Source organism: Dysidea avara, chromosome 12 (genome assembly GCF_963678975.1).
Source record: "Dysidea avara chromosome 12, odDysAvar1.4, whole genome shotgun sequence".
Lineage (NCBI taxonomy): Eukaryota > Metazoa > Porifera > Demospongiae > Dictyoceratida > Dysideidae > Dysidea > Dysidea avara.
The window spans coordinates 1,219,559-1,245,860 of NC_089283.1; the positions used below are offsets into that span (position 1 = coordinate 1,219,559).

Sequence of the window (26,302 nt, forward strand, 5' to 3'; positions counted from 1 at the left end):
CCTTCCTTATATGGAAAGAAAGACTAGAGTAATTAGATAGTTGTGAAGTGACTTAGTTTCAAATTACTTAAACAGAGAAAATTATTAGGATTTTTTAAATTCTAATATATAGCAGGGAAAATTGTGTAAATCAAATGGACACACTCTGTGTTACTAGTTTAGCCAAACTCAGTGTCTACTTGTATACATTACAGATGTTGAGTTGCATCAGCTGTTGTGGTATTCAAGTATTCAATGTGGTTTATCTTGTAGGGTTTAACATGTGAAGACAGTAGTGGTGTAAGATTTGTGCCTTTCTGCCATCCATCCTCACCTTTTCTTCATGACATATTTGCAGTGTATGATCAAATTCCAAATGTGCCTTCAGAGTGATCCAAATTGCTTCAGACGAGTTACCACAGAATTTAAAATTTTAGTTTAACCCTTAAACCTGCATACGCCAATATATCAGCAAAGCTCGAAATGCTCACAATTATTATTACTTTAATATGGATGAATGCATGATGGCTTCTAAACCAGTAGTGTATGAAGCTTGTCTAACTAGGTTAGTCCAAAAACCACCTACGTATCACTAGAAAGTATCTTTTGGGCTACTTCGGCAATGATGAATAATTGTTGTAACAACATTCACTCACTTGTTATGGTGCACTGAAGATCAACATCTGGTTTTCCCTACCTTGTAAACGCATAGTCTGGCAGCCATTTTTACAAGTGTTACCTTTATATGCCGTGATTCTTCAAGCTACAAGTGTTTATTTCAGCTTGATACAGTGAATTAGAAGGGAGTTATGAATCATTTTCTGAAGGTATGTTTTAATTGTGTACACGTTGTTTCTTGGCGAGTTTTGTCCCGATATTTTTATCGAAGGGTAAACCCCTAGGTATCATTTTACATCATGAATATAATGATACAAATTGTGTAGCCATAGAAATTATTGGTTCAGCAACTACAGCATTTTTTTTGAGGCCATGTGTATGCGTTTTCAGTGCAACTTAATGTTACTAAAAATGATGTGTGGGCTATAGCGTTAACCTACAGACTAACTCACTGATGGTTGAGATGTGTCATTATATCTGCTGCAGCTGCTGTATACATGTTATTATGGACTTACCTTTCTCCTGCTTTGCGTCCCGTTTGTTGATTCCTGGGTAGCGTGTCTTATACTGTTCTTTGTTTGTAATGATGTGTGGCAGGCAGAATAGCCAATCAATTTTCAGTACTTCATAGCCAGGCACATGTTCAGTTGCTGAATGATAAGGTACCATAATACCGGGTGTGCTGATTCACCAATCATGAATTTGCACCACAAAAAAGCAAACAAGGAAAATTCTGAAATTTTTAGAGATCATAAAGATAAAAAAAGGGAGGTCACCTATACCCGCAGCTATCTGGTGGATACTCACCCATGGACTAGGCTGTGTATGTGGCTTGCTGAACGAAAACTGGCTGTTTCCATAAAATTCTATTTTACTATTTAAGCAATGAAATAAACTGGGTAAAAATACATGTGCTACATTAAAATTTTACACACATTTTGATCACTTCGGTATATACTGAAACAAAGCTCAAATCAACAAAACTGATACACCACCAGATGCTTCCTGTTCATTGGAAGTAAGACTGTCTTTGTTTCATGTTTGTACACCATACGGTATGTGAGTTATGAGTGCTTATTGACAGTGTGGTAGAATTGAAGTTTACCATCATTATTTAATTGTTGAAGTGGTCTTCTTTGTCCACACAGAGATGTACAGGAAAAACACTATACCTTAATCAATGTGCCAGTTCATGGTGAACAGATTGAGCCAAACCCTGTCTTTGTAGCTTGTTTAAGTCATGAGCTATGATCGATTAAATAAGTGCCTGTAATTTATTTACCATATTGTTGCTGTACAAATCAAGTTTATTCTGTTCCAACTATCTAGCACTATAACTCCACAAGACTATTCATCACAAAAGGCTGTCCACTCCTTTGTTGTTACAGAGAAGCAATATAGTGAAATATGAGGAATGTACAAAAATGGCTGGGTTTTACTCAGCAGGTCACAGATGACTGGAGTAGGGATTAAATGTCCACTGTTATGGTTGCAGGTCCGTTATTTCATGCCTTTTTTTCTCAATAAGTAAATGGTTATCATTATAGCTAGTAAGAGTTATTTTGGGTGTGTGTATGCTAACTTGTAATTATGATGGGTGTTTCATACAACAGACAAACTCACTCAGAGTGATACATAGCAGTTTAATAACAGTACATTCTGCCATACCCCATGTGTGGTGTACCACTTTACCTGCTGTCTATCAGTGATTGAGCTATCACCTCTATTTCCCTACTGTAGTTAAGAGATGAAGCTAAACACAGAACAGAGACAGACTCAACAATCTGCAGACTGGATCAGACCCAAAGTGAGTTCTTATCACCATCATGTGATGTGTGTGTGTGGGGGGGGTTGCATCGAAGTAGCAAACGTTAAATATAAAAGTATCAGCTTTTGTTGAATCTCTCTCTGCCAGGATTTTCTATGCACTAAATATTCTACAATGTTGCTACAATGTACAAGAGCACCCACTAGCTTAAACACGGCGGCAATAACATTGTACAGCTGCTTCTATGCTGCTTTGCTACAATTCTAGTACCTTTTTAAGCGGCTAAATGATTCAACACTTAGTGTGCTTGTTTTAATTTATTATTATTTGGCACACACACTATTGAGCTCATGTCGGATGTGGTGGTGTGAAGTTTAATAGCTCGAGTTGAAAACACTCATGAACAGGTTGTAAGTGACTCAGTGCCTCACAATTTTCGTTGCCACATTTCTTGTGATGGTAGATATGGTGCCAATAAAGATATGTTCCACATATTACACAGCAATATTTGCCAGTCATGTGGTGTACCTCAAGTGGTTCATTGGCTTATCAAAGTTGGCTCAATTCAGCAATCCTCACTTCAAAGTGACTTTCCATGCTATACAGAAGCTGAAATGTTTTCTTTCTCTACCTAAACAAAAGTACATACACCTGTATATAGTGTAGCAGGTTGTTCAACCTATGTAGCTGTAAGACATTTTACATGAGCAAAAACAAGTTGATGTTGTGCTACTTCTAAAAACCAGGCGCCATGCAGCTAACTAACTCATCTGGAATTAACTATAGACAGTATGTGCTACTATGAATTAACCAACTATGTATTAATACTTTACAATAGGGTAGTTTTGGGTTGTGCAATAATATTATTAGCTAATTCTCGTATTTCGTAAGCCATGAAATATTCGTAATTCGTTCAATTATGTTGCTATGCACTGCTAAGGAAGCGTTTGTTAAACAAACCGCTTTTACCAACATATTACGCACAGAACTATCTTCTAAGCTGTTTTATAGTGTGACTAATGTGTTTTTTCCCACAAATTCTCTCGACAAAGCCTCAAAGCTACTCTTCATTTTCATTTGCGTACGTAAGGGATACGCCCCCTTTCAACTCAAAGCGATAGGTTATTCCTGGTAGTGTACGAGGCCTGCACCGTTGTTTTTCAGTTGCTAAATGCCTGAAAACCTCAAGGGGAAGGTAGTCTGAGGAAAGTCACCACACCCGTATTTCAGTCTGCCGAAAAGAAGCCACCTCAGAGCAAAGTTCATTTCACTTTTACTTCTTACGTAAAAGCTGCTCTTACCGTTATTAAACGATTTTGCTCACGTGGGTGCGTACGGACAAACATAGATAGGTAGATAGGTACACACACACACTTTTACGAAAACAATTTCAGTAAACCAGGCGCGCACCTGGTTTAATAAAAGGAAAAATTTTGAGAGAAAAATTGAAGTTTACACCCCAGCAAAATTTCCCTCCACAAGTGTACATATTGGCCCAGGACACCTTGATAATCAGGACACCTTGATAATCAGGACACCTTGATAATCAGGACACCTTGATAATCAGGACACTATTATTGGTTGGTCTCAAACTGTCCTTGCTAGTATCAAACATGTTATACTGATTGCTGCCAACTTGTAATAGCTCAAGTGTACATGTAATTTTCCAACCAAATCAGTTGACACAATATGTACAAACATGCAAAATAAATTAAAACTTTAAAACTGTCATACTGAAGAGAAGTCCTCAAACAGTTTTACAATTTTGACCACATCTTTCCATCAACAATTGTGTGGTTGCATGGCGATTACCCAACCCAGTTTGATTGGCTACATGTCTATTGATCACATTTAAATTATCACCTATCTGTCTAGTTGTGTGTATCATCAGTCTCATCACCTGTGTACATCTGTCTGTGTGTATGACTCTGTCAAACTCTATGTCAAGTGTTTGCATCACTAACTCTGTATTCTGTTGTTAATTCTCAACATGTCCCTGGTGTAAACTTGGGAAAGCAAACGCCAGCTGTCCACGTCTCAACATAACAGCTGAGTCACCTATGAGACATGTATGGTACAGCCTCTTGTGAGGGTACTAGTCCTGCCTAGCTCTAAGTATCACCCATTATGTATGGATAACTGTATATGAGTGTGGTAAGCGTGAAAAAGTTGTGTGAAATTGTTTATAATACATTAACCATCCAGACCATGGACACTGGGATGGTATCCCTTGGGGCAACATTGTATGAAGACATGACAACGTTGGGTAATGATCTTAATGTGGTAGTCAATGAGTTGGCCAATTTTAAAACTGCATGTGTGGTAAATCCACCAAACATTCTCAAAACTTTACATTCTGTTACTGTTTGATTTGCAATTCAAGTCCACGTATCTAATACCATGCAGCTAGTATCCAGCAATACATGATGTCTGATCCCTTCATTGTTTTATGATATTAGTACAATCATTTTACAAGCTGTCATCACAAATGTCTTTCTGTAGTGATTGATGATCTACAAGCACAAAACAGAGCTCTTGAGGAGAAGAACAAATCTTTAGAGGAGAAGTGTCAGAGGTTGACCAACACTAGCAAGGAGCTCCATCATCATCTTACAAAACTGGTCAAGGCATACCAGTCTCTTGAGAAAAAATTAAATGATGAGTCGGCTGAAAAAGAAGCTTATATTAATGTGAGTTATACCACATGTCAGCACTATATAAGGAGACAACCATAAAGAATTTTGTCTATTAATGAGGTCACGAAGTACACCTTAGCTATGTTTGGGACCTACTTGACATGGTCACTATAATGAGGTGGTCTTATTAATGAGGTCATGAAGTACACCTTAGCTATGTTTGGGACCTACTTGACATGGTCATTATAATGAGGTGGTCTAATTAATAAGGTCATGAAGTACACCTTAGCTATGTTTGGGACCAGAGGAGGTTGGACGCGTTCACATGAGCTGTACATTTTCATTGGAAAATCTTCGTTTCAAGACAATTTTATTAAAACCATAGTGCATTTGAAAGTTTATGTATTTCTAAATCTAACAGCGTGGTGATCCCCAGCGAACCCCACTGATTTGGCTGGTAACAAAGCCAGAGTTTAAAGCTCCAATAAAATAGAATTACACAAAATCAGTTTTATTGAGGAAGGTAATACAGCGTAACGCAGTGAAGGGTCGTTGTTTCATTATAGAAAACATACGTGACAAGACTGGTGAAGTTGTATGCATCAAATCACAATTTATTAATTTCACCCCGAATCTCAAGCGCCTTGAGAAAACAAAGTACATAGCCTTGAGCCTACATGAAGGACGATCTGAATATCTAACGAACTCCAGTGAACTCCATAGTTTTTCAGTTTAGTATTACAACTATTGAGGGTCACGTGAAATACCAAAGAAAAGAATGCAATTAAGAGCAATATATTTATGCAGCGCTTATAGCGCGTCCAACCTCCTCTGGTTTGGGACCTACTTGACATGGTCACTATAATGATGTGGTCTTATTAATGAGGTCATGAAGTATACCTTAGCTATGTTTGGGACCTACTTGACATGGTCACTATAATGAGGTGGTCTTATTAATGAGGTCATGAAGTATACCTTAGCTATGTTTGGGACCTACTTGACATGGTCACTATAATGAGGTGGTCTTATTAATGAGGTCATGAAGTATACCTTAGCTATGTTTGGGACCTACTTGACATGGTCACTATAATGAGGTGGTCTTATTAATGAGGTCATGAAGTATACCTTAGCTATGTTTGGGACCTACAGGAATAAACTCGAATAATACAACAACAATACAGCAAATAAATTACAAGCACTTACTTAATCGACTATAACTCACAACTGAAACAAGCTACAAAGATGGGATTTGGCTCAATCTGTTCACCATGAACTAACACATTGATCAAGGTATAGGCTTTCCCTGTATGTCTGTGTGTGGACAAAGAAGAAGGCCATTTCAACAATTAAATGACAACAGTAAACTTTATTTCTACCACCACGTGGTAAATTAGCACCCATAACTCATGTACTGTATGCTGTACAAACATTAAACAAAGCTTTTCGTACTCCCAATGAACAGGAGAATCTGGTGGTGTATAGGTTTTATTGATTTGAGCTATGTTTCAGTACACAATGAAGTGATTGAAACGTGCATAACGTTTTCTGTTTTTTTTACACAGTTTATTTTGATACATTTTTTATAGCAAAATAGAATTTTGTGAAGACAGCCGGTTTTCACAGAGCAGGTCACATATGGTACCATTGCAAAGCATGTGGTGGTTTGTTAAAACACAATGTCCCCACAAAGGTATTACTCTCATTGTTAAGGAATGCAATGAATATAACGATGTCTCTATGTATAGAGTTTTAAAATAAGTGCAATTATATATTGATCAAGCCAGTCAAGGCTTATACCAGTAATTGTTACATCACCTTTTTATTGGTGTAATATGAATGACTTCATTTGTGTTGGATTGGCAGAGACAGTTGATCATAAATGTATCCTAGGATAGATGTGTTGTGCGTGCGTGCGTGTGTTTACCACATGAATGCCTGTGACCTAGTGTCTGATGGACCACCAAAACACAGTATTGACAACCAATATTCATACATCCATAATGAGTCAATAAACACTATCAACGATATTATTGTAATCTACCACAAAGTTCATATGATTTAGTGTATGTGTGTATGGTGTGTGTTCTATTAGAGTGTTTTATCATCTTCTGTAGAGACTTGTTAGTATCTACCAGTCTGGTAAAGACATCAGTGGAGAGGATGAACTATCACTGAAGACACCAAAGACACCCAAAACACCCTCAACACCATTACAACCAAATGGAAAATGTCATTCTCCTTCATCTAGTAAACACTTCAACACGTTGCCACATCCTCCAAAGAGCAAACAACTTTCAAAGGAGACCAGCGTATGAGTGGTGGTGATCTGACAATTCCATCCTATTGATATGGTAAAGCAATCAATTATAACAATTTTCCCTATGTAAAATACATTTATATAATATATCTATTGTAATTATAATTTATAGTATATATATATATATACATAGTCAATTTTGTCTACTAATAAAATGATACTATATGTATAATTATATTGTTTTCATAAAAGTTTGTATTTTGTGTCCAGAGAAAACTGTGCACTTCATGCCAGGACTGTGTATTTGGTTTGAATATACCCATATAAGGAGTCAGTAATTGGATGTTTTTCTATGTTTCATCTGATAGCTCAGGAATTAAATTATGCAGTGGCAAGATCTTACAGCTTGATAAGGGGATCTTTCCATCATCCAATTATTAAACATTAACTTTAGCGCTTTGCTCACACAGCGCGCAACGAGCTAAAGTCTTATTCTTTTTAGTTTTGAAAATTGGATTTCGCCAAATCCAATTTCCAAAGTTGAGCTTTTAAACGCTTTTGTGGCCACCCAGCGTTAATTGCTCCATTAATTGAAGCCATTATACGCATACACCATTACACTGCTCTGAGTGGCTATAAGGTTTCTATACAGCATTGCGATACTACTACCTTTAGCTAATCCCAAGGAACACATCATGAATGCCTCTCCCCCTCTACTCACTTTCAGCATACATGGGGCTGGACAGCCTTTGACTAGATCTAGGTTATGTCAGTGCACGAGTCTTCCCTTCTAGCCACTGTAGCCATGTATGTCTCTTTGGACTTAGAAATTTTCACGAAATATTTTTTTCGGATAATGTTGCGTATGTAGTCCGGATACTGACATGTGGAAGACTAGTTCACGGCAGGACCAACAACCTGGCAGCAACTAGAAAAGAATTTGAGGCGAAAAAATTGTTTCAGAAGAACCAGTTTAGAAGAACTCTTTTCTCCTGCCGTTTTATCAGGGGTGCATGGACTGTTCCGAGCTGTTTTTACCTTGTTTCTCTCACTGGCTGCCTCATCAACTGATTTCTCAGTAACATCCAAGGACAAAACATCTTTTTATTAAACCCATCAAAAGCACAACTGCTTGTTCACACAAATATAATACTCCTATAAAACCATCCATGACAGTGATCAAAACTGAACCAAAAGATCAAAACTGAGGTTAGTTTCTACTGACTTAAAAGAGGCAATCAGGTGGCTTGTATTAGCAAAGCAGTGAAGATCTTGAGTGAAGCTTTGTCTCCTTTTCCGGAGATGAAATCAAGGTTGATCAAAAATCTTGATCACGATCACAGATGATTTTACAGGACCATACATAGGTAGTGAATATCCCTTGTTCAGTCAGAATTCATAACACCAATCCTATATGTCCTTGTTATCGTCGCTCTGGGGAACCAATACCCACCAACTTCAATCAACTGTCACATTAGTATAACTGTAATAGTAATGGCTGTGGGTACATGTTGCCCACAGGCCATTAATGCAGGCTTGAAAAGCATATCACACAGTGGTTCATTTATTAAAACACAAGCTGTATCCATAGATAATATATAAGGTATAATATCTGTGCTGTTTCATACTCACATAATCAATTTCACCAATAGCTGTGAATACCTCTGTGCTGTCAGGTAATGCGAGACGCCATGATGTTTGTAGTAGCTATTGGAGATAACTTTGATTTGACCAGTTCTACGACTATGCTGCTGTAATCTATGGGCCTCATTGTTAGGGTGAGTTGAATCACTTAAACACAGAGCTTCAAAACTAGTTAGTGATTTTCATCGTTATGAAAGACTCCATCGTTTACAACTACCCACCTTAGTATATACAAAATTTAGAGAAGACATGATCACCATGTATCAGTTGTTTCATGGTAACATGCACCAATCCTTGCAGCTTACTATATCCACCATTTCTCATTGACATTCATTTAAATTGTACAAGCATGCAGCGCATAAAAGTTTGTAAAGAAATATTTTCTAAAGAATAATAATTGAAGATTGGAATGCACTACCGAAATACCAAAACATGTTGTAATGGTAAGTGAAATTACTATAAATATGATTTAAATTGATCAAGTATCTGTCTCAAGGTTATTAATTATTAAAGGAAGACATGATAACTATGTGTTTGTTATTTTATTGTTGTAATAATTATTTTATCATTGTAATATCAAGTGACTACAAGTTTAAATACTGAATTACATCACAATTCACAATATAAAGTAATATTTTCCCTGATTTGCCACTCAGATGTTCCTTACCCTAAAAAATGTTGCTGTTTTTATGTATTGTATTAGGTAACAATTCACTACTTTATTGTGTGATGATCAGTGTTGGGACATTTACTTTTTAAAAGTAACTAGTTACATATTACATATTACTTGCAACTGAACTATTTAGTTACAGCTACATATTACCCATGAAGTAAAGTAACTATAATAATATTACATATTATATTACTTTGTGTCCACAACCCTAGGCTGTCATGTGTGAAACTGCCACTTTATCACGTGACATGATTGCATTGTTGGGCAATGTGCAAATCTTGGTTATAAGTAAGAAGCTGGTGAATAAGCTTCATTCAGTAGGCTTCATTACTTCGTTGTGGTTAGGCATTACTCAGTGGATCACTAATGAGATTAGTAACTTTGCTACTTAGAGTATTAATATTATGTTCGTTACAGTAACTATATTACTTAGGTGACGTGTTACATTTGTAAGTAAAGTAACTTGAGTTATATTACCTGTTTTTATAGCATATTTTGTTATATCACAAAAGTAATAATATTATGTAATGCGTTACTCCCAACATTGGTGATGATGATTTTGTGTGACGATCTATGATTGAGTGTGATGTTCTTAATTTGTAGGTGGACTCACATTGCTATTGTGAATGATTTTAACCAAGCTATTTCTCGTCTAATTGAGGTGTGGAACAATGAGCCCATATTATCACGGTGATCTTGTGAGATGACTGATCTATGTTTAACAATGAATAGTTTGATATTGAGCATTCAAGGGTAATGGCAACAACAAAAGACATGATTGAAGTTTTGCATTTAGATGTATATTACAATAGCACCGGTGTGTGTATTGTAAAGCACCTCCACACAACTAATTTTTGTTGATGGCTACATGTTATTGATATCACCGTCTTTAAGAAAATGGTATATTCTTTTTGCTGGAGTGTATATAGCCAATTGTATTTTGCTGTACATAGAATGTATGCTCACCTCAATGCACAATATGCTAGCTGTATCCCCACACCTGAAGGCTGCATTAGTGTTAGTGTAGTAGATTTAGTGCAAGTTATTTGCTATTTTATCCAATGGTAAATTTGAAGAAGTACTTTTATTACTCCATGATTTATAAGGTAATTGTACTTGAAAACTTATTGTCCTTTACTGTCTAAATAATGCCTGGCTTACGGCTGTAATGAAATTACTCATACAGTACTTCCTAACCCCTAGGTACCAAGGCATGTTCAGACAATCAAAAGTTTGGATAATCAAAGCCCATTTTATATACAGAGTTATTCTAATGGAATGCACACCTTAGACGAAATACTCTAATAGAACAGACACATCTACTGTAAGTATGTGGATAGTCGAAGGTCAGATAATCAAGTATTCACTTCTATTAGGTGTGATATATTTGATCCATTGTTGTGACAGCTATAGTGGATACTTTATGTGTGTACTAATTGTGTCACCATTAGGGCTCAGCGATACTACCGTTTTAGCGATATATCGCGATATTTTGAAAGTATCGATATCGCGATATCTTGTTATTAACTATCGTGATACCATGCCTGTACATTACTGTCATTTAAAAACCATTTGTTATGCAGTAGTTGGCTATGAATCCTTGTAAATGATAAAGTCCACCCATCTATATAGTTTCCCGTGCAGAGAGGTGTGAACACCATAACAACCTCAAAGCATGTGTTACAATAACTGTTACTGTAAGCAAGGATGATAGTGGCTAGTTTGCTATCACCTATAAGGACTTCCTGCAAGAATGCTGAACAATACATTATATGGCACCAGCTATGATACTTATTTGTAAGTATCGTGAACTATTCAGTATCGTGAACTATTTAGTATCGTGAACTATTCAGTATCGTGAAAAGTGGCTTTAGTATCGATCGTGATACTAAAATTGCAGTATCGCTCAGCCCTAGTCACCATATCAACTAATGATAGCCTAATGAATTTAGGGGATAAAAAAGGAAGTTGTGAAGTTTACTCTCCCATAGCCATATACTACTGGTATCAGTTCTCAGGTACTATAGTATAAGAGCACATGTCATTTAAAATTTCAGCAATAAAAATCAATACATGCTTGTCAATTTTATAGAGTACATCTACTGTACTTCTATATGTATGTGTGAACTTGAAGTGCTATTGGTCTATAGTGTGTTAGTGTCAGATCATTTGGGTTGCATTTCAAGAGACTTAATGTGGACCCATACTCATGCACCATTTGAGAATGTGTTTTTGGTGTCTTAAGTGATATATGGAGCCACACTCACAACATTCTCTATGGGTATTTATGTATCGTGTCAGATTGTGTTGTTGTAGGCAACGAAAGTCTGCATGGTGTCAAGAACAAGTGCTATGCCTGCTTATGCAGTGGCGGATCTAGATGGGTTTCTGGGGTTTCGACAGAAACCCCCTTTTAAATTTAGCTCAGTTGCAGTCTAAATACGTAAACATTGTTGTAGTCTACTGACAATTTGTCATATCAAAACAACTATATACCACTGTATTTCAGTAGCATGCATGAAGCTACACTTAACTAACACCATTTATAGCTATTAAACCCTCAGCAACACTTTACTTTTCATCTCCTACTGCATTAAAAACGATCGTGATACTCTAATAGAGCAGTCAAGTAACTACTCTAATGGAGCAATCAAAGCTACAGCTTATAGTCACATCTTTGCCTTATAGTATGTGCAGTTTAAAGCATTGGATTTATTGTAATTGCTAACTAAAAGTAGCTTTTGAAATGTCATCGGATGCCTTATTCAGCTATACCAACTTTCAGAAACCCCCTTTTAAAAATCCTAGATCCGCCACTGTTATGGGAGCCTGTAGACTATCATGGAGCCACACCCACTTATTGATCATTGCCTATGTGTGTTTTGATACCTGTAGCTACTTGTTCATTTTCTTTTGCATACAATTCTTCCTGTTGATCAACAACCCTGACTTGCACTATTTAACTCTTACTCCTAAAGCAGCATTGAATGGATTATCTAACTTAAGTACTGTAGAACCTCTCTTAAAGTACCCTCACTATAAAGAAACTTTTCTGTGGTTCCTATAGAATACAATTTAAAGGACCTATCAGTAAAATTTCATCAGTTGGTCTCAAACTGTTCGTTACGTACGTAGTGGTTCATTACATAGTGGTTCATTACATAGTGGTTCATTACATAGTGGTTCATTACATAGTGGTTCATTACATAGTGGTTCATTACGTAGTGGTTCATTACATAGTGGTTCCAACAGATAAGAAACCTCTTAAAGATTGGTATTTTTTGTCCTTTGTAATAATAAAGATGTACCTTAGTTAAGAGGGTAATAAACTACCACTGCTATTGATTTGGAACCTAGAAAGATGAGGTTGTCTACAATCAAGGGGTTCACTGTAAATGACTAACTGTATGGTTGAGTCATATACGTAGAACTATGTTCTACATTAGCCAGTAAGTAGCCTGTCAGTCACTCAATTAAATGGTTAACAGTAACCACATCTGTCGACTATGATCATACACAATTCTTGCACAGTACGTAACATAGTTATTAGAAACTAGTGAGTTTCTTTTCTGTATTCATCAGCTCCCACATATTTACCCATTATTGCAGATTTAACAATTATTTTGTCTGAATAACAAAAATTGAATATGCATGGTCATTTAAAAAAAAAGCAACATTTGTATATAGGTACCTAACTAGTCTCACGTGCCAGACAGTTTGTGTGGGGGCAGGAAATAAACCATCTGGTCACTGTTGCACACTTTCCATGAATACACTTTCCATGCAATTAGATTACATTACACTTGTTTTTTTGTCAAGGATAATCGTGCCAGTCACGTCTGTTAGCAGGCTGAGGCAAAAATTGTACTGTTAATGTCATGATGTATTTGAAATATTGCTGAAGGTCTTCCTCGACAATTCCGCTACTTCACAAATCCATAGTGAACCATACTAAACAACGATTTTAAGAGCTCTGTACAAGGGGAACAAAGATCCTAAGTCCATGGCATTGTTCAACTTCAGTCCTTTATTACAGTAAGATTTTTAAAGGTAAAACTCTTTTTGGTGAGTCATTTGAGGTAAGTCCATGCAGTATAAGCAGTAAGGCATGTTTCAGATGCAGAGTGCCAAACAGTGAAGAAATCAAGCCATAGTTTATGTCATTTGGAAAATTTGGTTAAATCAGAAAATAGAAAGGGTTTCTCCAACTCTGTAGGCACATTTGGGTTTGATTCACCTGCAGCTGTACTAGTATGCATTTAATCCCTACTTCAGTCTCTTTAACTTGTCAATAGTATAGCCATGACTAAAGTAGGGATATTGTAGCCTAGCTAGCTGTAGGTACAGATGAACCCCTAATTATAGAATTCCCTGTACTTGTAATATACAGTAATTGGTAGATGATTGTGCATAGCCAGTAGCTAGCAACTTACATACCAGAGCATCACTAGTGCTTTGGATTGACAGATATCTTAAGCATACAGTGATTATCAGGAGGTGACAGCTATGCCACCAATATATACATATAGTTGATTAGCTGTTCATGCAAACATGCTTCCATTCCTTATAAAGAAAACAAGTCACAGAAGGTTTCTCTGTGTACAAGTTTATGATGTCATCATTACTTACACTTTGGTGTGTTCATTATAAAAATGGAGTGATGACCTGTTCAGTCACAGTGTGTAAGTGATGTTGCACATGTCAGAGCAAGGGAAGGCCATCATATTCTTCTTGTCACAAGTGATAATATGGACAGCCATTTTTGCTGGTGGTTTCACTGGACTGTACTTTGGGCTGAGAGAAAGTATGGTTAACATTTTGATGTGGTGTATAGTATTAACTCTAACTATTTCAATGTAGGGAATGAAAATTCTGAGACAAATTCTGCATGTAAGTTAGCTGACATTGTGTACATATAAGACTAATAGTTAACTATTAACTGTAAATAACTTAATTATTCATGCCATTGTTTATCATTAGATATCGTGGATGCTACTAATAATACTAGCACTAACACTACCAATATTACAGCTATAAATATTACAGCCATTATTACCAATACTACAACTAAGTTCACTACTAAAACTGCGTCTGCATCTGGTGATCCCCACTTCACAGTACCACTGGTCAGTTCCAATGATACGCTCTGCTACTCCATCCAGGGTTATGCTGGTCTGGCCTTCAACCTCATCTCTAACTCTCATCTTACTGTTAATGCCTTATTCACTGACAGTATCAATGATACTAAAGAAGTTACTTGGATTAGTAAACTAGCAGTTATATTTCACACCAGTGGACAAACCATCATCTTTGACTCTACCCATCAACAAGTATTCATGACCAGTATGGGTAAACTAAAGGCCTCAATTGTGAAACAGATTGTCTTGAAAGAAAGTGGACAATTTGCTGTGAAATTTTCCAAGAAACCACTGGTTAAGGAAGAATTAAACTTCATTGAGATAGTTTGTAAAGAAATTAAATTCACTGCAAGATTTCACGATGATCATCTTGATGTTGACTGGCAGTTTCAAGATGAACAGATCATTCACTCTCATGGACTCATGGGTTAGTTGACTACTAACTATATTGTCAACGTGTTGTGTATGTGTTTATTGTGAACAGGTCAGTTCATGGCAAAGGGAATAGTAGTGGATCAGATGAAACAGATACTAATACGACCTGATCATCCTCCTGTTCCCGTAAGACTCCATCACATTTGGGATTACACTCACTCTAACACTGACCAGCTCCCCCCTTGTTGGCTTGTTGTGAATGATGGAATACAAGGGGAGGGATTGATTGATGGTAACATACTGGATTATGTTGTTGATGATTTACTACAAGAACAGTTCACTTATACAACCAGCAATCAGCACCATTAATATCTTTAATATGACGTCTATGCGGCCTACGCACATATTTATTTTGTACTTTTCTATGTAAGGCAACTATTCTGTATCACTGTTGACACTGATTGAAATTAAGAACTATCAATTAAAACTCATAATATATACAGTTACAAACACACCTGCCACCATGCAGTGTAACATCAACCATGACTGCATGGCTTTAATCTACACATGTATTCAACATGAATGTACACTTTTAGTAACTTAATATGCAAGATGCAGCCATTACTTCACTACAGCTGTGCATAGTTAATAGGCTGACCATTGATCACTATAGTAACCATAAGTTATACTGTTGTGTCAGCATTGCCACTATAGGTGGACCCCAATCTATACCAGCTGAACATAGCTACAGTATTATTTTATTGATCATAATGTGCATGGTGACCATGCAGTTATTTAGAATTGTAGTACACTAATACATAGCTATGTATATAGCAACTAACCCAATGGCAATTGTACAATCTAGAGCTAACAACACTTGTAGATGTAACTACATAATAGACAGGTAGTTAGCTAGGCTGTGCTATGTTGGCTGAACACTTTACAGCATAGCTAGCTATACAGCAACCAAAATTAGTGAACACTGTAACACACCTGCAAGGTGCATGACCATGTATTGGAAGTATAACATGATATCTTTGTTTTAAAATACCTTGTGTTGTTACAACTTACACACCTTAACCATATCATGTAGTTTAGTATACAAGCATGTGTATAGATGTTAATCAATAGTTGTGGATATAATAGATTAGAGCAAGAAGAGTACATGTAACTTCTAGCACTTGCACCACTACCCGGCAGCCTAAAGCAATAAACAGTTAAAGGATCAAATCATTATAATGGATTGTTTTGTCAAAGACATGGGTACAATGCCTGCAAGGGTATTCCCCAAACAAAACTTACTAAGATACACACAAAACACACAAACAATTACGACAGATGACACAGAATGGTTTATTATAAACTTTGTACAAAAAGAGATAAATGAAGTGCAGTCCGATGCAATAGGGTTAGAAAGCTGTAGGATGGAGAGAGAAATGAATCTAGCTATAACTACATTGCAGTAGAGAGTTTCTAGACCTGTTGGAATTAATTTAAATTATTTTCATGGTGGCAGAGGCTTGAGAGAAACTAGAGCAAAAGATCTCAACTGCACTATATAAATCTGGCAGCCACGTAGTGCTGTTAATAATAATGTTTAATGTGTTTAAGGTCTCTGTGAATGCTGCTGTCATGCTTACACATAAATTTTATTTAGGCCTTCATGTGCACTATCACATAACTCTGTTCACAACACATCATTGGTATTCATCACACTTGTATATAAATAGATTGCATGGTGTTATGTCAGAAATATATTAGTGAAATATACCTGGCTACGTGCTGGGACAGCAGTGCTAACACACATACTTCCACTAGTGAGTCTTCTACTAACAAGTTTGTGTACTTCACTACCTTACTGTAATGAACACAGTCAAGTGCTTATCCACTCCTACTAGATATGTATTGCATGGCGTCATACCATCAATTACAGTGTTGAGGTGATACCTGAGAAAATAGTTCAAGAAGACAAATGGGCTTTTACTAAACACAAATGATACGCTGTTTCAGTCTACGATAAGCAATGACATGCAATAAAAGGGCAAAAGTTAAGAGCAGACGTGTGTGTTGGCTCCATCAAAAGTTTATGAAGTAGATGCACTTATGCATAATAACTATATTGAAAACAACAGACATTTAAATGAAAAGTTTTGAAATATTTTCCAGAGGTCAAATGAATAGTACCGCAACCAATCCATCTTACATCAATTACTAAATATTTTTGAGGTATCGGCCCAACACAAACACAATAATACATAGTTCACACAAATATTCATTTAAAATGCATTTCACTCTAGCTACTTAATACGTATAATTATTATCTTCAATACACAAACTACTTTTAATGTTATCCTATATCATAAATTACCTGTGCATTTTGCCAGTTATACGCAGTAACTACTGCATTAATTCTCTGCAAGACTGCACACAAAATCATGCATACGAGAATTGCTAAACACAAAGATGTTACGTATATGTTACAGCAAAATCATGAGTTGATGCATCATATACAGTTAGCTTTTGGAAAGATTCAGTTAAGCTTGTAATAAAGAATGCATATTTATTGAAATATGACAATGCAGTCACATACTTTAAGCTATATACTGTTGAGTTATAGATATAATAATTGTATGACATCATGTAACAAAACACTGGATTGTTGTTGATGTGGGCTGTGTGCACAATTAATAAGTGTACAAGACTGTCACAGAATAGGATCCAAACATGGGCCAATCAACACAGGTAGCTTTAAAACAACAAAGCATCGGTATGTCAGAGTTGCTCTCCAAGTCTGCTGTGAGTACCTTTAAAACTGAACTGTTCTTGTAGTAAATCATCAACAACATAATCCAGTATGTTACCATCAATCAATCCCTCCCCTTGTATTCCATCATTCACTACAAGCCAACAAGAGGGGAACTGGTCAGTATTAGAGCGAGTGTATGTGATGGAGCCTTACAGGAACAGGAGGATAATCAGGTTGTATTAGTATCTGTTTCACCCGATCCACTACTATTCCCTTTGCCATGAACCCATGACCTGTTCAAAATAAACACATACACAACATGTTGACAATATAGTTAGTATAGTCAGCTAACCCTTGAGTCCATGAGAATGAATGATCTGTTGATCTTGTACATAACTGCCAGTCAACATCAAGATGATCATTGTGAAATCTTGCTGTAAACTTAGCCATATTTTCTTTGTACACTACTTCAGCACTCTTTGAGCCATTTTTAGGCATTAGTCCTTTAGTAAATTTTACCACAAATTGTCCACTTTCTTTCAAGAAAATTTGTTTCACAATTGAGGCCTTTAGTTTACCCATACTGGGCATGAATACTTGTTGATGGGTAGAGTCAAAGACGATAGCTTGTCCACTGGTGTGAAATATAACTGCTAGTTTACTAATCCAAGTGACTTCTTTAGTGTCATTGATACTGTCAGTGAATAAGGCATTAACAGTAAGATGAGAGATAGAAATGAAGTTGAAAGCCAGCATAACCCTGGATGGAGTAGCAGAGTGTATCATTGGAACTGACCAGTGGTACTGTGAAGTGGGGATCACCAGATGCAGATCCACCACCAACAGCTGCAGAAAACCAAACCAAAATTCCTGCTAACTATTAGCTACATGTGTGTCACAACTTGCATATTAGCTGCATACATGCTTACTACACAGTCAGTCATACATAACAAAAAAAATTGCTTCTTTACTTACGTGATATAATCTCTGATGGAACATCAAGAGCTAAGGATCAATGAATTACACATTAATTACAACACATCTAATAACTGTCATGATCTTACCTGCACCAATGCAGTAACTTATTGCTACCAATGCTGACACAACCGCTGCACACCATGCTGTCACTTTTATGCTGGACAGAATGGCAGCAAATAATGTTTGTCGCAGTATGTGCTACAGCAATTACTAGACTATCAGCAAAGATGCTTCATCTTCATACTTACAATGAAAACAGTAAAGTGTACATATACTCCCACTGATTACACCATGCACACACATACACAAGTAATAGTTGTACAATTGTGTGTGTGCCATGTATCTGTATACTTGCATACATATGTAACATGTGTGCACATAATTGCTCAGCAAGATTTGTTTAAACATATATAGCACACACACACACACAAACACAATACATTCATTTGTAGCTCATTTTAGTAGTCCACAATGCAATTAACTGACTCTTTATTGTCTAGTTAATTGTACATCATTTCTGTGAGGTATGTTGTTTGTATAGGCTAAGCTATACTTTAAGTGAAATATGACTATAAGCTGGTCTTGTATAATTTATTAACTTCAGCTTCATAACTCTTTAGACTAAACTTGAAATTACATCAGAATACAGGAATGTGTGGTGGCTTTATTAACAGTGCCAAAATTTTGAATCTGTATTTTTATATCTCATGGGTTTATGAGTTGTCTGCAATTTAAAGATCTACATATGTATAAGTATTACTAACTGCAGCTTTACTCTGATATGTTAATTACTATATTTGGTAAGTAAAATCAGTTGTATGTATAAATATTTTGTACCAGTAACTATCCTAATGTTAATATGACCAGGCAGGTACATTAAACTTGACATAGGCACAATCAACACTTTAACATATCATATCTACATAGCTACGTACATTGTTATGGTATCTTCAACCTGTGAATATTCATATTATTGCTTACATTTATATTAGTACTAAAAATTGGTGATATAAATACAGACATGTAAATCTCTAAGTCATGAAGATAAGCAGAAAATTTGTGTGACTGTTATGTGTTACATAAACACCAGTGCAACTGATTGGTAATAATAATTGATATCCCAATTTTGTTAGCTAATTTCTATAAACTTTTGTGGCCTGGTACTTTGTGTTCAGCAGTGAGAGTGGTGTTTGGTAGTTTTTGATTTAAGCCCCCCAAATTGTTGTTAGCTGGCTGCTACTTATCTCAAGTTCTCAACAATGATGACATTTTAAACAATCCTGCCATTTTATTTCAGCAGTATGCCCAGAGTCTTATTTAACAACACTGCACCCACAAAATAAAACCAACTTTATTTTTTTTTGCACCAACAAATGAAAATATCAAAGATTGTAATAAAACTGTCGAGTATTCTATTAGAACAAACAGATGGTTGATCATGAATCACATTACAAAACTGAGTTGTGATTCAGTGTACAGTTTTGGTCAGTGTAACTTGGTACTGACAAATATCTACTGTAACAGACAACAACTATAGTTGCTGGATTTGAAGTGCTATCATCTTTACAGCTAGTCTCTCTTGTCAACTTAGCTTACATAACTGCTACTATATGTATGTAATTATATTCTGAAAAATGTAACCTCTTTAAAATAAAGTTTCTCATAATTTTCATGGAGAGCATATATATGTATATGCCTCCACATCTCTCTAGTTTAACATAACTTCACTTACAAGTGATCACACATGTGTAGCTAGTGATGTTATGATGTGGTGATCCCTTTAGTATACACAATGCAGCTAGATTTCCACTGATGTTAATCTAATGGACCACTTCAAACATCTGTTATACATCTCTAATACGTAGGTGAAAAGCACAATTGAACATATCAGCAATCATTTCAATGTGCAGTATTAGATTCTATATCACTATAACTAATCAAACCAATGCTTTTATTTACAGAAATCCGTGCCACCATCCAAGCACTGTGAAATGTAATTGCTATAAAAATTTGGTTAGGCCAGTACTTGAATACATTTCACCATATGGGACCCCCATACCGCAAATATATGTTTATTTAAAATAAAACTGAAGTAGTGCTGAGAAGAGCAGCCAGATTTAATATTTCAAGATATATCTCTATAGTGTTACTATAGTATGCTAAACCTACTCACTTTACAACAAAGAAAAGAGACAGCTAAACTATAATGATGTATAAAATTGTTAATGATATCCACAAAGATTACAAGACACACGGTAGTGTGTCGTGCGGCCCAAGAAGCCGGCGCGCCACACCGTGAGTATATTTACAGGAAGAAAGTAAACGCGATTTTCACACCTTTGTAGCTCCGTGATTCCTTATCCGATTGAAACCAAAGTTGCTACAGAAGTGCCGGCTAGGTAGGGGAGTCCACATTCCAAATTTGAAGAAAATCGCTCCAGCCATTTCCCAGATATGAGCGGCCAAAGTTTGGGTTTTTTTTCTTCGTTTTTTTCTTCTATTTCTTCTTTTCGCACACTTTGCAAAATCCGCCATAAAACACGAATGCGTGCTCCAATCGGGCTGAAAGTTGGCACACGTAAAGGGCTCATTAGGCCACTCCAAATAAATTCTCTGTTTCCTGTCCTGGACTCAGGCATATTTACATGCGGGCGGGCGGGCGGGCGGTCCATTTCCATTATTTCATTATAAGATTGGCAGCTTTTCAAACCATTTCTTGTCCGGCACAACCATAAAAAGCTGTATAAAAGAATGCTTAGCTCGTTCCTTCCTTACGTTTGTGCCAACTTGATAGCTTTGCTGACGCGTGAGCTTACACTGTTTCAAGATGCTTTTACTGAGCCTGTCAGATTGCAAGAATAACTGAAAAATAATAGAAGAATACGGAATAATGGAATATTTAGAGCTAACAGTAACCAGATGCGGGCGGTGGACGGGAAACAGAGAATTTATTTGGAGTGGCCTTAAGGAAAATCTCAGTACCAAGTTTGGTTGTTGTTTTTTTTAAAATTTTTTTTTTATAACCTGGGCTTGATGGACTGCTCTTGCCTACCACCCCCAGCACAAAGGCACGTACTGGACAACTGTAAAAAACAAAAGAAAAAGCAGAGTAACACAGCCAGCATGTTACTCTAATAAGTGGGACTCCACTTGCACTAAATCCATTGGTGGTGGAGCCCTAGTGCAAGCACCAATGGATGAACGCGCACCTCGAATGCACTGAATAGCTGAGCGGAGCAGAGAAAAGCCAAGACAACACTGAAGCCAACCCAGGACTACAGAGTATTCATCACCCCACTTAGCCGATAAGAGGGAAGCCAGATGCTTATAGAAAACTGTGGCTTCGTGAGCCAACCCCCCTGTTGCCGACATGATGATAGGTGTAAAAGAAGCATGCTCAACCTCACGAATTCTCTGACCATAAGCTCGACGCTTGATATTCTCATGCTTCTTAAAGGTAGACAAAAGTGATGAAGAACTGTTAGATGGGGCAAGTGGATTAAAACCGCAAACATCAATAAAACATCTCTCAGAACGACTACCCCAAAAACCATTCATGGCAATGTCCAAGCGAGCCCCTTCTTGAGTATTTGAGGTGGAAAGATGGAATTCATCAGGATTGTGGACGGGCTGCAGTTCTGGTTCAGTACACACCTGGGAGCACACCTCTGTCAAAAGGGTAGCAGTGAGGTCCCTTATCTCATTGTGGCGAAGGGAAGGTAGTCCCCCCTTCGGACAAGAAAGCACATGATCCACAGAGAATGAAGCCCCACAAGCACAAAGAGTTGGAGTACGGAGGGGAGGCCAACCGTAACGCAAAGCCAGGGCATCCTGAAAGAAAACCATATTCAAGGGGAGAGTTGTAAGCCAATTTGAAGCCCCCTTCACAGATGCTAGCTCCACTGCACGCTGCAGTGTGGGTTCCAACTGCTGACGCAATTCAGAAGAAGTCTTAGAGTAAGTGTCTAACTTTGCTTTACGCACAGAAAATTTTCTAGACTGTTGGAAAGAAATAGCCTCAATAAAGCTCTTAGAATGATCATGAATGCACAAACAAAGAGGCTCAGCAATATGACGGGAAGCAGCCAACTCATTGTTACTTGTGTTAGTTGGAATAAAAATACCCAGGCCTCCCCAACGAGCAGGAAGAGCAAACAATTGTCGTAAGTTATGACACGGCGGTGGACAGCCTGATAAAGTAGGAATAAACAGTTGACGAATCACATCCTCAAGAGGTTGAAAGATCGCACTGTCAAAGGGGACAGTCCGAGAAACAAACATCCAACGACTCGACAAACCATGCGTAAAAGCACAGTAAGCAGCATGGGGCTGACTCTCTGCAAATCCAGCCAAAACAGTAATCTCTTCAGACCAGCCCTTGACCTTGTCAGCAACAAGGGATTGTATGTAACCCTCTGAACCTATGGCAGCCCCTAAATAAGGACGGCCATTACTGGTAACTCTGATACCAGACTCACTGAAGGAAGAAATAGAGTCTTGAAACAACTGATCCTTCATGACCAGCCAAGTCTTGGCCGCATTGACAAAGTACCCAAAAGAAGGGCCTAACTCACAAAGGCGGTCCCACCATTCACGCAAAGCACCTAGTTTCCCACAAGCACAAGCATCATCAGCATACCAAATTTGTTCGACTCCTGATGATAGTTGCTGTATCAACGGAATGGTTGCCAAGGCATACAAAGGCATAGCTAAGGGGTCACCCAGTGTAGTACCTTCTTCAGACATCAAAACCTCTCCAGAGATGAATAAACAAGCAGGGGATCGATATATATTAATTAAAATTGTCGCAAAAGGAGGACAAATCTGTCTCACATTGTGTAAGGCCACTACTCTATTCAGGGAATTAAAGGCATTACTTGCATCAACCATCAGGATGGCATCACAGTCCTCACGGACAAACAATTCACGCACAGAATGGATAGCAGCCTCCACACCAGCCATTTGTCCACCACAAAGTTGTAAAGGACCTGCAGCCATCATGATATCTTCTCTAATGATAGACAGAACTGCCTTGGCCACCAGACGCCTCACTACCTCACACTCACCAAAGGGCCGAACACCCGGCTGTTTGTCAAGAGCAATCAGACACAAAAGGGGCAAGAATATCTGGGGAGACAAAAGATGAACAAATGCGTCTAGCAAACAAAGCAATAGCAATACATAACTCACTTGAAGCTGAATGGAAGGCAGTGCAGAGTCGTCTCCAGCAGCGGGCATCCATTCCTGAAGGACCAGCAGCACCAGTTGTTTGCAGAGCAGCAGAACGAATAACACAACCATCTAAAGCATTAAACACAACAGGGTGGGATACAGGGGGATTGCCCCAGTTAGGTAATAAACAGTTCAAATGAAGTGGTTGAGCAGGAGGATGGTTAGATTTGAGAACATCCCGTACAGAATGGGCATGGGGGCCAGAATCCACCTTATCATCCAAGTTCAACACCCCACCATTGTGCTGACCAGCTAAGAGTTGTAGAGCTACCTTTGTCCTACCCTCAAACATCAACTTTGCAAAAACACGAGATGATTGATCATTCTTCCGGGCAACATGTTTAGACTTGAAACGGGCTTGGATTGTTCTTCCCTCGTGCAGAAGTTCAGAAATCTCCCCATTCTTCCGTAAAATAAGACGTTCCCCCAATCGCTTTGCATTATCAGTTGGTTTGGCACAAGGACATGTACGCTGTAACAATAGTGAGCTGGCCACAAACACAGCCTTGAGAACAATGGACTCCAGGGCAGTGCCCTGACCCACTGCACGAAACAATCTGGCAAGCTCATACACAAAGGCTTTACCAGCTGAGCCACGAGGGGTGTCAAACAAATTTCTTTGCCACTGAGTCACTTCCTTGTAGGCAGTATTCAAATCATCACAAAAGCTAGCTGCATCCTTAGCACCCCAGGTAAAATTTGGCTCAGCAACAGGGGGCAGTGTTGCCATGCTGTGAATAAAGTTCATAGATTTATGAACTTTTTGTCTTGTTTGTGAACCTGAAATAATCTATGAACTTTTTATGAACTTTTCGCTGGTTTGTGAACCTGAAATAATCTATGAACTTTTTTATGAACCTGGAGTAATCTGTGAACTTTTGGCAATTTTAGGTGGTAACTTTTTTTTTTTTGCTCTTCAGTGCCCTACTAAACCAGAGATCCACCTATTTATAATGTGTAGGTTAGTTTTCGGAAAGTGACTATGGATTTATGAACTTTTTATGAACAAATTTATTTTTTCACATGAACATTTGGAGCAAATCATCTGGCAACACTGACAGGGGGAAAAGCTGGAAGCTCAGGATGATGGATTGATTCTAGAGCCGTAGGACTAGTTGCTAAGTCTGGAGGATGAGGGGACTCCTAAGGGGTAGGGTCGAGTGTTCTTGAAAGGGAATTCTCCACCTCGCCAGGGAGGGCTGGAGAAGGGCGAGCGAGTCAAATCATCCACCGGAACAACAAAGCGGCAACACCGCTTTCCAGAATGATTGGTATACGTCTCAAGAAATCGGCTAAGGGGTTGATTCAAGTAACGGATAGTGGCCTTCCAGTTCTTAGCAGAGGCCTTGCCCGCCTCACGTTGAAATTGAGACGGAGAGATGGTACGAGAACCCAACTGAATACAAGGACTGGACCCACAGGATAAGTCTTCGGTTAACAACTTTGCTTGTAAAGTCCCACAAACAATATCCACGGTCTCTGTCCCAGGAAAACCCATTTATAGAACATCTTAGCGTAGAGTAGAGTTAGCGATTCCGGAATTCCGTAAATTTTGCAATTGGAGAGTTGGCACAATCAATTCGCTGCCGTACGAGTGATTGATCAAACAATTGGATCATTTCTAGGGTTTCTGGGGGCAAGGAATACGATGGTGCAGTTAGTTTTCTACTACAAGTATGTTTGTGTGTAGTTTTATGCCAATTTTAAGATTATTTTGCAATATAGCCACCACAATGTAATGTTCTCTTTGCAAGAAACGACCTAGCACATGTTACTTACACCAAGGTGAACATTTTTGTACATGTAGTTTTCAATATTACTATGCTAAAAGTTAGCAAATTTGCACCACAAATAGCTCATCCCTTTGATGCACCATTTTGGTAGCTGTCAAGGAGCTGTACATTAAGAGAAAAAATAATCATATAAGCAGCTATAAATCAACAGTACAACTCCTTACTTTGCATGCACATTGTATTTTTGAGTGGAGGTGACTGGTACAGAGTGGTTGCACTTCACCATGTGTATGCTGTTTTGCCATCCGCAAGATCCTAAATGCATGCAACTATTTAGTGGCTTTCTATGGAGGTGACCTTTATTCAGAGGGTCTTACAAGTAAGGTTACACTGTGGTCCATGTATTAAGGTATTGATAGCAGAAAACAAAAGTTCAAAATGTTATTGCAAAGCTCAGTTATAAGCATTCGTTCAATTGTGCCATTTTTGGGACTATTTTCAATGGAAAGATACGGAGAAAATTTT

At 37.7% G+C, this 26,302-nt stretch overlaps 3 protein-coding genes across 4 annotated transcripts in view; 2 read left to right on the forward strand and 1 right to left on the reverse strand.

Annotated features, from left to right (window-relative positions):
- The window catches only part of LOC136240321 (uncharacterized), a 17,859-nt gene extending 10,300 nt beyond the window's left edge, over nucleotides 1–7,559 (forward strand). Inside the window, exons 8-10 of the mRNA XM_066031266.1 lie at nucleotides 2,338–2,404; nucleotides 4,868–5,055; nucleotides 7,116–7,559. Of these exons, the coding sequence (XP_065887338.1) occupies nucleotides 2,338–2,404; nucleotides 4,868–5,055; nucleotides 7,116–7,316 (456 nt within the window). The 3' untranslated portion in view covers nucleotides 7,317–7,559. The remainder of the gene's footprint in view (nucleotides 1–2,337; nucleotides 2,405–4,867; nucleotides 5,056–7,115) is intronic.
- Nucleotides 7,560–11,058: 3,499 nt separating this feature from the next.
- LOC136240859 (inter-alpha-trypsin inhibitor heavy chain H3-like) lies at nucleotides 11,059–15,584 on the forward strand. The gene is made up of 4 exons (XM_066031921.1): nucleotides 11,059–14,379; nucleotides 14,436–14,465; nucleotides 14,556–15,140; nucleotides 15,198–15,584. The coding sequence occupies exons 1-4, from the start codon at nucleotides 14,265–14,267 to the stop codon at nucleotides 15,455–15,457; spliced, it is 990 nt and encodes a 329-aa protein (XP_065887993.1). The 5' UTR covers nucleotides 11,059–14,264; the 3' UTR covers nucleotides 15,458–15,584.
- A 2,049-nt stretch (nucleotides 15,585–17,633) lies between these two features.
- LOC136241547 (uncharacterized) lies at nucleotides 17,634–21,783 on the reverse strand. Of its 2 annotated transcripts, XR_010694323.1 has the most exons (6): nucleotides 18,899–21,783; nucleotides 18,810–18,839; nucleotides 18,187–18,680; nucleotides 18,048–18,127; nucleotides 17,893–17,985; nucleotides 17,634–17,834 (listed from the first exon to the last, which is right to left on the reverse strand). XR_010694323.1 is itself a non-coding variant. In XM_066032774.1 (5 exons), exons 2-4 carry the CDS (start codon nucleotides 18,831–18,833, stop codon nucleotides 18,064–18,066), a joined length of 582 nt encoding a protein of 193 aa, XP_065888846.1. In that variant the 5' UTR covers nucleotides 18,834–18,839; nucleotides 18,899–21,783; the 3' UTR covers nucleotides 17,634–17,985; nucleotides 18,048–18,063. The 2 variants fall into 2 exon arrangements, 1 of the variants encoding a protein (XP_065888846.1); XM_066032774.1 differs by having other exon boundaries at nucleotides 17,634–17,985.
- Between the last annotated feature and the right edge of the window lie 4,519 nt (nucleotides 21,784–26,302).

Bases quoted from the DNA above. Each gene is read 5' to 3' on its own strand.
- LOC136240859 (XM_066031921.1), top strand. From the start codon at position 14,265: ATGTTGCACATGTCAGAGCAAGGGAAGGCCATCATATTCTTCTTGTCA. The intron at 14,380-14,435 runs GTATGGTTAACA...ATTTCAATGTAG, and splicing joins GTACTTTGGGCTGAGAGAAA to GGAATGAAAATTCTGAGACA. The intron at 15,141-15,197 runs GTTAGTTGACTA...TATTGTGAACAG, and splicing joins TCACTCTCATGGACTCATGG to GTCAGTTCATGGCAAAGGGA.
- LOC136241547 (XM_066032774.1), bottom strand. From the start codon at position 18,833: ATGTTCCATCAGAGATTATATCAC. The intron at 18,681-18,809 runs GTAAGTAAAGAA...GGTTTTCTGCAG, and splicing joins TCCATCAGAGATTATATCAC to CTGTTGGTGGTGGATCTGCA. The intron at 18,128-18,186 runs GTTAGCTGACTA...TATTTTGAACAG, and splicing joins TCATTCTCATGGACTCAAGG to GTCATGGGTTCATGGCAAAG.